This window comes from Notechis scutatus, chromosome 7 (assembly GCF_049901735.1).
Source record: "Notechis scutatus isolate UNSWTSFEM ecotype Mainland chromosome 7, rNotScu1.2, whole genome shotgun sequence".
Classification (NCBI taxonomy): Eukaryota; Metazoa; Chordata; class Lepidosauria; order Squamata; family Elapidae; genus Notechis; species Notechis scutatus.
The window spans coordinates 14,482,250-14,496,100 of record NC_142015.1 but is presented as its reverse complement, the minus strand read 5'-3'; the positions used below and the strand labels follow the sequence as shown (position 1 = coordinate 14,496,100).

General features: G+C 42.0%; 1 protein-coding gene across 1 annotated transcript in view; it reads right to left on the bottom strand.

Moving 5' to 3' along the window:
- Positions 1-9,249: 9,249 nt before the first annotated feature.
- Positions 9,250-13,851, bottom strand: part of NUDCD3 (NudC domain containing 3) — a 71,630-nt gene continuing 67,028 nt past the window's right edge. The window contains exons 5-6 of the mRNA XM_026671376.2: positions 12,873-13,061; positions 9,250-11,374 (exon numbers count right to left, since the gene is read on the bottom strand). Coding sequence (XP_026527161.1) covers positions 11,264-11,374; positions 12,873-13,061 — 300 coding nt within the window. The 3' untranslated portion in view covers positions 9,250-11,263. The remainder of the gene's footprint in view (positions 11,375-12,872; positions 13,062-13,851) is intronic.

Sequence of the window (13,851 nt, the reverse complement as noted above, 5' to 3'; positions counted from 1 at the left end):
ACTGATAGGGATTCAATCAGGTGGTTGTAGGTGCCAACTTAATGGGTGCCTTCAGCTGGCAGGGATCATTTTCATCTTCTCTTGAAAGCAGCCATTGTGTGAAAATGTGTACACCATTTTTTAACATTCTGAGTGGGTTCAGCAATCAAGCAAAATTCCTCACTCTCACAATGATAGACCTTGGATGATAGTGCTTCTGATTGACTCAAACCTGAAGCAGAATTCCATGTTAGTATTTTGTGGCTTGTTCAATGACTACAATTCACGGGACCAAAAGAACCAACATGTACTATAATATGAGCAAAATGAGGACTCTGATGTTCAAGGGAAGATAAGTGATACATGCTCATTCATTCCACACTTTATAAGCGAGGGTGACCTTGCACAAGTTAAGCCAGAAAGAAGCCATCTTTACACAGTCAAGAACCCTACTTAATTCCCCATTGCTTACAGGTGAAACTCGAAAAATTAGAATATCGTGCAAAAGTTCCTTTATTTCAGTAATGCAACTTAAAAGGTGAGCCTAATATATAAGATAGACTCATTACATGCAAAGCAAGATAGTTCAAGTCGTGATTTGTCATAATTGAGATGATTATGGCTTACAGCTCATGAAAACCGCAAATCCACAATCTCAGAAAATTAGAATATTGTAAAAAGGTTCAATATTCTAGGCTCAAAGTGTCCCACTCTAATCAGCTAATGAAGCCATAACACCTGCAAAGGGTTCCTGAGCCTTTAAATGGTCTCTCAGTCTGGTTCAGTAGGAATCACAATCATGGGAAAGACTGCTGACCTGACAGTTGTGCAGAAAACCATCATTGACACCCTCCATAAGGAGGGAAAGCCTCAAAAGGTAATTGCAAAAGAAGTTGGATGTTTCCAAAGTGCTGTATCAGAGCACATTAATAGAAAGTTATGTGGAAGGGAAAAGTGTGGAAGAAAAAGGTGCACAAGCAGTAGGGATGACCGCAGCCTTGAGTGGATTGTCAGGAAAAGGCCATTCAAAAGTGTTGGGGACTTTCACAAGGAGTGGACTGAGGCTGGAGTCAGTGCATCAAGAGCCACCACACACAGACGGATCCTGGACATGGGCTTCAAATGTCGTATTCCTCTTGTCAAGCCGCTCCTGAACAACAAACAACATCAGAAGCGTCTTACCTGGGCCAAAGAAAAACAGAACTGGTCTTTTGCTCAGTGGTCCAAAGTCCTCTTTTCTGATGAGAGCAACTTTTGCATCTCATTTGGAAACCAAGGACCCAGAGTCTGGAGGAAGAATGGAGAGGTACACGCTGCAAGATGCTTGAAGTCCAGTGTGAAGTTTCCACAGTCTATGTTGATTTGGGGAGCCATGTCATCTGCTGGTGTTGGTCCACTGTGCTTCATTAAGTCCAGGGTCAACGTAGCTGTCTACCAGGAGATTTTGGAGCACTTCATGCTTCCTTCCACAGATGAGCTTAATGGGGATGCTGACTTCATTTTCCAGCAGGACTTGGCACCTGCCCACATTGCCAAAAGCACCAAAACCTGGTTCAATGACTATGGGATTACTGTGCTTGATTGGCCAGCAAATTCGCATGACCTGTACCCCATAGAGAATCTATGGGGCATTGCCAAGAAAAAGATGAGAGACATGAGACCAAACAATGCAGAAGAGCTGAAGGCCGCTATTGAAGCATCCTGGTCTTCCATAACACCTCAGCAGTGCCACAAGCTGATAGCCACGCCGCATTGAGGCAGAAATTGCTGCAAAAGGGGCCCAAACCAAGTACTGAGTACATATGCATGCTTATACTTTTCAGAGGTCCGATATTGTTCTATGTACAATCCTTGTTTTATTGATTGCATGTAATATTCTAATTTTCTGAGATTGTGGATTTGGGGTTTTCATGAGCTGTAAGCCATAATCATCACAATTATGACAAATCACAGCTTGAACTATCTTGCTTTGCATGTAATGAGTCTATCTCATATAGTAGTTTCACCTTTTAAGTTGCATTACTGAAATAAACGAACTTTTGCACGATATTCTAATTTTTTGAGTTTCACCTGTACATTTGCATGTGTTTTACCTTCAAATCCAGTGAACCGAACAGCCAGCTTTCACCAATCATGATATGAGTTACAGGTTCCCCTACTAACCTATAAACCTTGGTTCATATAGCTTGCTAATTGTCTATGGAGATTCTCAATCATCTAGGTCAGTTCTAAAGAAGCTTCTTAGATGAGAAGCGAAATGTCTTCAAGCAAAAACAAAGTCCAGTTGCCTTTTGAAAAAGCACCTTTGGGATAATGTGTAACCCAATGCATGTAAACAAACCCGAACAGTCCACATCATGGTTCAGCATGTGGGTAGCCAGACCTAGAAATTAGTACCAGAGCTGTGATCTACTCCATACCACCAAGCAAAGGGCAGATTGTTCAGATTCTTTGAGATGTCCCTGCCCTTGAGAAAGAGTTCATTTCTTAAGAGTGATTTGCATAAGAGGCTCTGAAACAAACCAAGAAAATAAATCAGCATGTGGCAGAGATTATTGGTACAACCATAAATAAGACCCCAGCTTGTTCCCAGGGGTTTCTGCAGCAAGATTGGGAACTCATCCAATCAAGGAACATTAGCATTATACTCCGGAAGATGCCAAATGCAATCTTCATTTCCAGATGAACAGACCAGGCATCAGATGATGGAAGCATTCCCCACTGACAGCTGCTGGACAACTGCTGTTGGTAAATGGTCAATATTAGCCGAGCTGGAATAATAGTTTGATCCTTCTAAAGTAGCTTCTTAAGTTCCTTTAGTACTGTACAACCCAGACCACAAACAAATAGTTGAAAGGTATTTACAGAACCAACAGCTCTGGACAATTCATTCATACAACAAAATCAATATGCCCTTCAAATAAGCCAAAGAGCCAGGATGGAAAAGTAGCCAGCAGATCAGTATTGCTTTGTTTTACTTTCTAAGACGGTCACTGAGAGTCCAAGCTTGGCCTCAGTCAGTTAAGGAAATGACAGTCCTTTTCCTGCCCATCCCACCTTGCTAGAGTTTTCATGAGGAGGCCAGTCAACAAAGGCATTGCACAACAGGCAGAAGCATGGGTCCTCACCTTTGCTAAGCATCTTATGCTGATGCTCAAAGATGACATGCAATATAAGGCAGGGGGATAGGGAATTGCAAGTTGGACCATCCCACTGCTCAATCAGAGCACTCCTTGGGAAAGTAGAGTCAATTCTCTTTGAGCCTGCCCTGCAGAGCATAAAGCAGGAGCAGAGAATGGATTCCTGAGTTTTAGATTTCTTCAGAGCAGATGATGGCACCCTCCAAGCCTGTGCAAACTTAAGTCCCCCAGCATCCTTGCCTGCCCATGTCTGCCTGTTGCCATGGGCACCGTGGGCGTATGTGGGGGCTGCATGTTGCTAACAGATATTTTTATTCTAACCATAAAGGAATTATCATCATGTTAAGGCTCTGGGAAGTAGCGGTGCAGCTGGGTGTAAGTAAGCTAGGGTGGCAAAGCACAGGCTGAATGTGAGAAATGATCCATCCCATTTTATTTGGTGGGTGAGAAAGCCTGTGGGAACAATTTTTTCCCCTTTTCAGTCAGTGAGGGAAATGATAACCTCCCTTACCTGTCCACCCCACCTGCTTTACAAAGCAAACTGAATGCTTCCACCTTGTCTTAAGTTTTGGTGTTTGGAAGGACCATTTCCACGAATTCAGGGTCCAATTCACATAGGATGATAGAACCCAGGATTACTTTTTGTAAACCATGTCTAAGGATAGCATACAATCTAAATCCTGCCAGTGGTTATTTATTAAATATGGTTAAACCGTACCTTAAGATGTCACCCAAACCAGATCCTTTTCTCTCCAGTATATAACAGATCTTAATTCAAAGTGCTATTTTTATAGAATTCCATTTTAGAGAGTAGCTCATTCTCCCAATGTCCAGTGAAATTAATCTTAGTATTAAAGGCATGATTTTCATTCATGTAAGATTTGGGGCACAAGCACGCTTGTTGGGATAATCTTAACAGCAAGGCCTTCTAGAAAGTTAGGTCAAGATTGATGTGTTTGAATCCCTTTCCTGCCTCATCTCTCTCTATTTCTTTTGACACAAAACAGATGTGTTCGTTTATTTTCTCACTTGTTCTAGCACTTCTTCTGAACTGAGAGATGAACCAGGAGCCTGGTTCATAAGTTGCATTAAAGCAAAATGTATTTTCAATGCTTTTAATGTAATGCTGTTTTTAATCCTAAATTGTTCAGTCATTGGTGAGTGGGCGGCCGTAGAAACTGAAATTATAAATATACTTTTAAAACCAGGACTTACGGATTTGTAAGTTGGGTAAGCCCTGTCAGTTTTATTCCCTCAGTAAACTGTGGTTAAATGATCTGTGGCTTATGTGTTATGAAAGTCAAATCTCAATATTCACAATATTATAAGCCACTTTAGTTAGAAGTGTTGTTGAAACTGTTTAAAGTTAATTTAACAGTATTATCAGCACTTTTGACAAAGTTTAGAGAGATGTTGGCAGTAAAACTAATTACTGTATAAAGTACCTATTATTATATATAATATGACATTATATTAATGTCATATTATATAATACCCAGAGAATTTGATGTAAAAATGGGAATGTTATTCACTTCCAGAATTTCATTTTGTTATTAGGTCAATAAATTGCTGTATGCTATTTTTTTTTTGCATTTTGATGGATAGGTTTTGGTTAAAACAATCACAATTTCTATCAACAACTAAAAAAATAGATTACCAGTATTTTAAAAACAGTTCTCTAATAGAACTGTTGAAATATTTAATTGGATTATGGAAGTCTGTCATCAAAACTGGTGAGGAAGAGAAGTAGCAATTGTCTGAAGTACTGCATCTTTATAAATGACATAAGCCTTGTAAAACTTTAGATTTTTAGTTCTTTACACATTGGGTCTTATGCAGCCAAACTGGGCAGGAGTGGATCCTACAGATTAGGAACAAAGCAGAATTTCCCAGATTTTAACTCAATGTCTCAAATTATTAAAGTATCGGGGAGCACAAAACAAATTACATTGAATTGTACCTATCTGCATCATCAAAATAGACAACACCAAGTTCAACAGAATGCTTGATAAAAAAAAGAGAAGAGAGGGAGGGGGAGGGGGAGGGAGAGGGAGGGAGGGAGGGAGATTGTATGTACATTACCTAAATGAGAGAAACGTTCTTTTGAATGCTGACATGAGATTGCTTGCAAAAAAACACCCTTTTATTGCAAGCAGATAGATGAAGAGAATATGCACTAACTGGATGTCTGAAGCACCATACCCCTTTTCCTACATCGTGCATGGCAACAGCACCCCCATAGTTCTTAGAAGGGTCAGTCAAAACAGAGTGCCCTCAAACATCACCCTTTTTCCATGCAAGGGGGAATAAAAACAAAATAAAGTAAAATCAGAAATAAACTTCCTCCAAGCATACACAATTTGTGGCAGTTTTGCACTGTAGGCTAAGTGCTAAGTGTTTAACAATCCTTCTTCTGCATCAGGTGTTCAATGAGGGTGCAGAACTGAATTTAACAAAGGCTGCCATGGAGAACTAGAGGGCTGTAGAAAGCTGGAAAGAGTTACCCTATGCAGGCTTGGTCTAGATGTCCCTTTGTTGACCTGATGACAAAAGAACGCAGGCCTGTTCATTCAAAACACAGAATGGGTGCAGAATAAGCAGAGGAATTTCTTCTAAAAACCAAATAAATATCCTGGAGGCTATCTTCTCCTAGCAGAAAGCTAGGCCAGAGCTCAGTGCAATCTGAAACCAAATGAATGCCAAGTGACCTGACTATACAGTACTGCTGTTGGGTTGAAGATTAGATATATTAAAAATAAAACCACTTTTCTTCAAAGGTTCAACTTTTGTTGCATAGCTTCAATTCTTCCCACTTCCCCACCCTACTTCTGATTCAATAATTGTGCAGGACTAAAATCAAATTGATATTATCTTTTTTTTTTTAGCATGTCCTCTCCTGTTCCTATTTTGCCAAAATGTACTACTACAAATCTATATGGTGACAAGCTATTCTTGGAAAAGGTTTGATAATTTACGTTCTGTGAACTGCCATTATATGGACTCACCAAAATGATCAGCCCAGCTAATTGCTGGTTTTTTTTTTTCTTGGCTGGAAATCTAACCAAGCTGCTGGATTGCTTTGTTTAGTGAACTGAACCCAGGAGTTTTTATTTCCAAAAGGAGTAGGGTGCATTTCTTCTACAGAGAACCTTCCCTCTTTTTGAATTATCCTACTTCAGACTTGTTAAGAGTCACCCTCAAACACACTGGAATCAGAAGTGATGTGTTTCTACAGAAACTCCAACTCAGAAATGCCCACAAACATTACTTCTAAGATTTCAACAATGAAATGTGTAGGTGGACAGGGGACAAAATACTAATCAGTAGCTGGTCTTGTGAAGTTCTTCAGAATAATGTGCTCCTAGGAACCACCCACAGCACTTTGGACAAACCTCAAAGCTGCTCCGTGGTTGATTTTAGGTGCTTTAGAAATAATAAATTATGTAAAAACAGAGAAGCACTTACTGGCAGTTGAGCCCTCAACTCTTTAGCTCTTTTCGTTTAAGGAAAAAAAAAATTAGGCACTAGAATAACAAATGTACTGTTAGCTGTACTGATTGCTTACAGGAAGCTGGTCTAACACTAGGTGCTGTTTGGGACACAGGCATTCATCTGTGCATCCAGGAAACCTACAAGGGCCATGGAATATAATTGATGGAATACATGAGTAAGGAACTACCTCATTAACCAGAGAATGGCTATAATGTTAAAAGCTCATTTTTGCAGGAGAAAATACACTGCTCAAAAAAATAAAGGGAACACTTAAACAACACAATGTAACTCCAAGGCAATCTCACTTCTGTGAAATCAAACTGTCCACTTAGGTAGCAACACTGATTGACAATCAATTTCACATGCTGTTGTGCAAATGGAACAGATAACAGGTGGAAAGCATAGGCAGCTAGCAAGACATCCCCAATGAAGGAGTGGTTCTGCAGGTGGTGACCACAGACCACTTCTCAGTTCCTATGCTTTCTGGCTGATGGTTTGGTCACTTTTGAATGCTGACTGTGCTTTCATTCTAGTGGTAGCATGAGACGGAGTCTACAACCCACACAAGTGGCTCAGGTAGTGCAGCTCATCCAGGATGGCACATCAATGCGAGCTATGGCAAGAAGGTTTGCTGTGTCTGTCAGCGTAGTGTCCAGAGCATGGAGGCGCTACCAGGAGACAGGCCAGTACATCAGGAGATGTGAAGGAGGCTGTAGGAGGGCAACAACCCAGCATCAGGACCGCTACCTCCGCCTTTGTGCAAGGAGGGACAGGAGGAGCACTGCCAGAGCCCTGCAAAATGACCTCCAGCTACAAATGTGCATGTGGCTACTCAAACGGTCAGAAACAGACTCCATGAGGGTGGTATGAGGGTCCGATGTCCACAGGTGGGGGTTGTGCTTACAGCCCAACACCGTGCAGGACGTTTGGCATTTGCCAGAGAACACCAAGATTGGCAAATTTGCCACTGGCGCCCTGTGCTCTTCACAGATGAAAGCAGGTTCACATTAAGCACATATGACAGACGTGACAGGATCTGGAGACACCGTGGAGAATGTTCTGCTGCCTGCAACATCCTCCAGCATGACCGGTTTGGCAGTGGGTCAGTAATGGTGTGGGGTGGCATTTCTTTAGGGGGCCACACAGCCCTCCATGTGCTTGCCAGAGGTAGCCTGACTGCCATTAGGTACCGAGATGAGATCCTCAGACCCCATGTGAGACCATATGCTGGTGTGGTTGGCCCTGGGTTCCTCCTAATGCAAGACAATGTGGCTGGAGTGTGTCAGCAGTTCCTGCAAGACGAAGGCATTGATGCTATGGACTGGCCCGCCCATTCTCCAGACCTGAATCCAATTGAGCACATCTGGGACATCATGTCTCGCTCCATCCACCAACGCCACGTTGCACCACAGTCTGTCCAGGAGTTGGGGGATGCTTTAGTCCAGGTGTGGGAGGAGATCCCTCAGGAGAACATCCGCCACCTCATCAGGAGCATGCCCAGGCATTGTAGAGAGGTCATACAGGCACATGGAGGCCACACACACTACTGAGCCTCATTTTGACTTGTTTTAAGGACATTACATCAAAGTTGGATCAGCCTGTAATGTTTTTTTTCCACTTTAATTTTGAGTGTACCTCCAAATCCAGACCTGATGGGTTGCTAAATTTGATTTCCATTGATAATTCTTGTGTGAGTTTGTTGTCAGCACATTCAACTATGTAATGAACAAAGTATTTAATAAGAATATTTCATTCATTCAGATCTAGGATGTCTTATTTTTGTGTTCCCTTTATTTTTTTGAGCAGTGTATATTTAAAAATCCAGAGAGTGCAAAATTATCCAGGCCTGCTTTCTATGACCAACATACCACTGTTCTTTCCTCAGAAATTGGATTGCAGAGGAATGGCCACTATTGAACAAAATGCATTTTCTGTTTCCAGTGGCAGCTGTTGCCACCATCTTCTGAAGCAAGTGCAAGCCCACTTCAAAGGCACCTTCAACTTGCACATGTGGGGTTGGGATTCCAGCCCTGCCCATCACATCATAGCTGACCATTTGCTTGCTTCAATCATTGCTGTTGTGGCATGGCAGCTGCTACCCTGAGGGCATGTAAATACATCGCAAAGCATGTAGCAAAATGGCTGCTCTCTGCCAACGTAATGGTTCTTGGGTACTGCCTTGTCACCATGGCCACAGCACTCTGTCTCTTAGGATTGGATTGCTAAGCCCTTGTCTAGGTCCTTTCCAAAGCTCACACTCCATAAAGCTCTCTATAATGGGGAGCACTTAACTATGTTTCTCAAAGAGGGATGAATCCTTTCCCACTGTGAAAATTGGAACAATATTCTCTCCACTTCAACCACAGGGTGATTCAACATCTGCATATTCCTGTAAGCCATAAGAGGTGATTCAACAGTTCATTGTCTCTCTCATCATGCACGTATAGCCAACAAGATGACCCTGGCTTCATCTGCTAGAATAATTCAGGAATGATGCTGTCAACACACTAAAAATAAACCATGGCTATGTTCTCTCATTTCTTACTAGAACCCTACCATTGCATGTCATGCTAAGCTTGGCAAATCAAACCATAGATGGCCCATTAGCCAACCTACACACAGAGACAGACCCAGTGAATGCATTTGTCTCTAAGCCAGTCTGGTGTTTTAATGGGATGTTTTGTGCAGTTTCAGTATTTCATTCAATCATAGTCTAAAATGATACAGGTAACAACCAACATGTTTCCAGTCAACCTAATATTCATATTCTTTGACATTATATGTTGCTTTCTGGTTCCTTAGGTGACATCCTCATTTTACTTTTATTTTTTTTCTTCAATTGTCTTCCAGCTTGCTAGAAGATGAAAAAATCACCTCTGAAAAAGCCAATATTTTTGTCAGTTCTGTGCCCAGCTGTCATGGGGTGAAACCCCTTCTGGATGGACACGTTTTCTGTGAAATTAGACTCTGCGGTTGTTATATGGACTTTGTTGTCAGAATTATAATTCCCTCGGGGAAATTGAGCCCCCAAACAGTATGTGTTCTGTCTGTGGAACCCTCCTTCAGGATAGAGGAGACAGCTATTTTAGTTTCTGAGAAGCCCGTTTACAGATTCAACTCACTTAAAATGTGTTTTAATATTTTGACGGGGTTGGGACTTTTTTTTATAAATGGACAAAAGGAAATGTAGCATCTTTTTATTTCCTTTTTTGTGTATAGCTATTTCTCATTACGTAGAGGGTTCTTGTGTAATAGCACAAGTGTGGAACTAGTTAAAAGGTCCCTAAAAAGATCTAGCCTGTCCAGCTACAGGAGGGTGACTTTTCCTTGTTTGATATTATTATTATTTTTAAAAAAAGAGTTAGAAAGAAGATAATCACAATGGCCACATGCATACACACATACATATGGAAACTGCTCTGCCCTAGGAGGAAAATTACCATTGGCCTTAATAGCAGTTTTCTTTCTGGGGCAAATAGCAGCTGGGGGGAGGGAGGCTAATTTTGTTGGGACCGCTCTATACAAAAGGGGCTCTTAAAATCTCTGCCAGATGGTCCTGATTACCCCCCATCTCCTGTTGATAAAAATCCCAGAAATGCATAAAATACAATTATGCACTTCATATAATCATAGGTGGGGAAATGAGGACAATGGGGCCATGAGCTCAGAAAGCTTCCTGGCTAGAGCATTTGGAGAGAGGGGCAGGGAGGGGGAGAAGAAAAGGGAGGGAGAGAAACGGGGGAGAGGGAGGAAGAAGGAGGGAGGGAGAGGGAGGAAGAGGGTGGGGGGAGAGTACTGCAGTTTTCTGAGATTCTGTGATATCTAAATCACAAACACAAGGAAAACCACAGCATGAAGAACCTGTAAGTGTGCCCCTCTTTTCTACTGGTTATTTGTTGGCCAGGCTTTGTAGGCTATCATAGAAATGCTGGTGCAAGTGTCACCTTCTGGATTGGCTCCTTTCCACGGACTTGCGTGATCCTCCAAGGTTCCCCTCCCACTCCTTGGGTCTTGAGGACCAAACCCACAATTTATATCATGCTCAAATGACACTGATTGCAGATTGTCCGGGGGTTGTTGCTGCCCAGCACACTGAGGAGCTTTTGGGGAACCCAAAGCTGGAGAGCAGGGAGACAGACACACACACAGAGGAGGCGGTTTCAAGGAAGCGAGCAAGAAGTTGTCACCATTTCACCCAGCTGCATCTATTTCTGAAAAGGGGAGGAGGAATACCTTCAACCAAGCTCTCCTCTTCTCCTCCCTCCCCCAAGCAACAAATGAATCCATTAAGGAGACAAGGAAATGCTACCAGCAGTTGCTGGTTGCCGTGGTGACACAGTACGTAATGCTGCTTTTGCTAGGCTTCCCCCACATAAATATCAAAAGCACCAACCTGGCGCTGGAGGGAAGGACTTACACCCACATTCCCACTTCAATTCCCTCTCTGCCCCCTCCCCAAAAGCAAGCCCACACATACCAATCATTTTTAACAATCTTGTCATTTTACAAACAAGCCTCCAAGAACAAGCAGGGACAACAAGAGATCCTTCTAGCACCGAATGCAAGAGAGTCTGGCAGTAGCATCAGGTTCGTGCCAAAGATGAAGGCCACGATGTTCTCCTCCTCCTCCTCCTCCTCACTTGCTGATACCATTAAAAATGCATATTCCCCGGAGAGATGTTGAACATGGAAGGGTCGAACTTCTGTCCTCGGAATGGAGAGCCTTCGGCATCCCAGCCCTTCTTCAGCATCTCGTGGACTTTCTGAAAATAGGGCAGAGGCAAAAGCTCAAGAGATGAATTTTCCCTTGCAAGGGTGGCCCAATACCCATACTTTAAATCAGGGCTGGTCGGGGCGTTGAAATCCACAGGTCTTAAAGTTGCCAAGCTTGGATGGACACCCCTGGTTTAAATTAAAGGCCAGGCATTTTCAAGGGATTGCAGACAGATATTTAAAATATGCGAGGAAACCAAATCAATTCAAGCCCGTGGTTTTGTTCTGATGGGAGTGAGAGCCATGAATATCACTACAAACCCATTAGTTCGGCCTTCTATCTGATGGAGTGTTTAAGAGTTTTCAACTGTTTAGTGCAATGTTCCCTACCTGGAACTTTCCAGACGTTGGGGACTGCATTTTCCAAATTTTCAACTAAAATGGAATTATACCTTGAAGATGGTTTTGATTATGATGGTTGGGAATTTTGGAAGTTGAAGGTCCAATACGTTGAGAAAGTGCAGGTTGGAATAGACACAGTATTCCTCCCCATTCCTAAACTGTGATTATTCTTAATAGTTGATGGCAGTGGTTTGATAAAGCATATCTGGAAGTTGAATAGTACAGTAGTACAGATTGGCCAATATGGCAAGTCATAACTAATGGAAACCAAAATGTATATGAATTTGCAGCTATACCAGGAAGAGCACAGCATAAAGGAGCAAGGAGACATAAAATGTATTCTCATCATAAAACATCATGGTTTAGGATGAAGTTACAAGACAACATTGTTACTTTTGGTATATAATGTGAATGGGATCTTGTATCTTTAGTTATGCTCAGGAGTGTTCCTGTATTTACAGCTGGTTGTTTTTTAAACAGTGGTTTCCATTCTTTAATTAACCAAGATGAAAAAAATGTTTAGTTCCTACAAAAGGTCTTGTTTGATTGATGAATTCAGCTAGTTTGCAAGCTAGATACATCCTGGTACTTCACATAGAGAGCTGTGAACTGAGTTTACCCTCCAATAGCCCTTTAAGAAAGAACATCACCAAATATCCATTTTATTTAGCAGTTCAGCTAAAAAAAACCAACCTAGAAGGGTAAAACCCAATATTAAGCATATTTTTTTAAACGAAAAGAACCATCTCCAATAGCAACAAGGAACAATCAAGCAAACCATTATTATTTTTCTACTTTAACATAGGGCAGTGGGCAGTGGTGGGATGCTGCCAGTTTACACTGCTTCTAGTGGTAGCACCGGTGAGCAGTTGACCCCGCCCGCCCACCCACCCTTTCCTGTGCTTTATTTCCTGGTTTTTGAGCTCAGCTGATTCCCGCAGCAGAATGGATTGCCGCACCTCAGCTGTTTTACTCACCAGTGCTGAATACAAGGTCAGTTTTGAAGCTTAAAATTGGTGGTTTATGAATGCTGCGCACGCACACAAAGTGTGCGTTAGATGTGTGTGTGCAAAGTGCACTCTCATAGAACCAGTAGTAAAAAAAGGGTGAATCCCACCACTGATAGTGGAGTTTTATGAAACGTACCATTTCATGGCTCTGGGGTTTGCCTTGAAGTTTCTGATGATAATCAAAAGACAGTCTGTCCAGCACTGCATGTTCTTCTTCGTCCACTGTGGCCATAGAACGCTCCTTATTGATTTTATCAATGTCGATCTGTTCTTCGCCTTCCAAAACGGCACTCCACCAGTATTCACCTACTTTGCTGAGGTTAATCTAGGAAAAGACAGAAGCAACATTAGCTGGGATTGAAGCAGCTAGCAAAAACCAAAGAGGAGGAGGTCTTAGGTGCTGCAGCCATTACAGTCTGGGATTGTGAAACAGTTTTCCTCAACCTGGTGTCCTGTAGAAGTTTCATCTTGTAGGATGGTTCCTATTTTATAGGTTAGGAAAGGCGATTTTAAAAAGAACAGAGGGGACCGGAGGCTAAAAACATATGAAGAACGGTTGCAGGAATTGGGTATGTCTAGTTTAATAAAAAGAAGGACTAGAGATGACGTGATAGCAGTCTTCCAATACCTCAGGGGTTGCCCCAAAGAAGAGGGAATCAAGCTATTCTCCAAAGCACCTGAAAGAAGGACAAGAAGCAATGGATGGAAACTAATCAGGGAGATAATCAACCTAAAACTAGGGAGGAGTTTTCTCACTATTAGAACAATTAATCAGTGGAATGACCTGCCTCCAGAAGTTGTGGGTGTTCCAATACTGGGGACTCTATTCTGTGACCAATAATACAATTCTTAAAGAAACAGGACTGTTTTGCAATGTGGCAAGATAGAGAAAACTGCTCTTTGAGAGGCTGTGGGGAGAAATCACAAGTACTACTGGAGTCAAGAAGAAGAAATTATTGATGAGCACATTGGTTAATTAACAATAAAAAAGATGATAACTTTGGTCAAGTGCCAGGTTGAAACTCAAGGTTTCAGAGAGCTTAATGCATAGTGGAATCATGAGTCTGTGGAATCTAAAAGGAAGCAAAAAGTAAGGAGAGGTGCAAAGTGAAGGA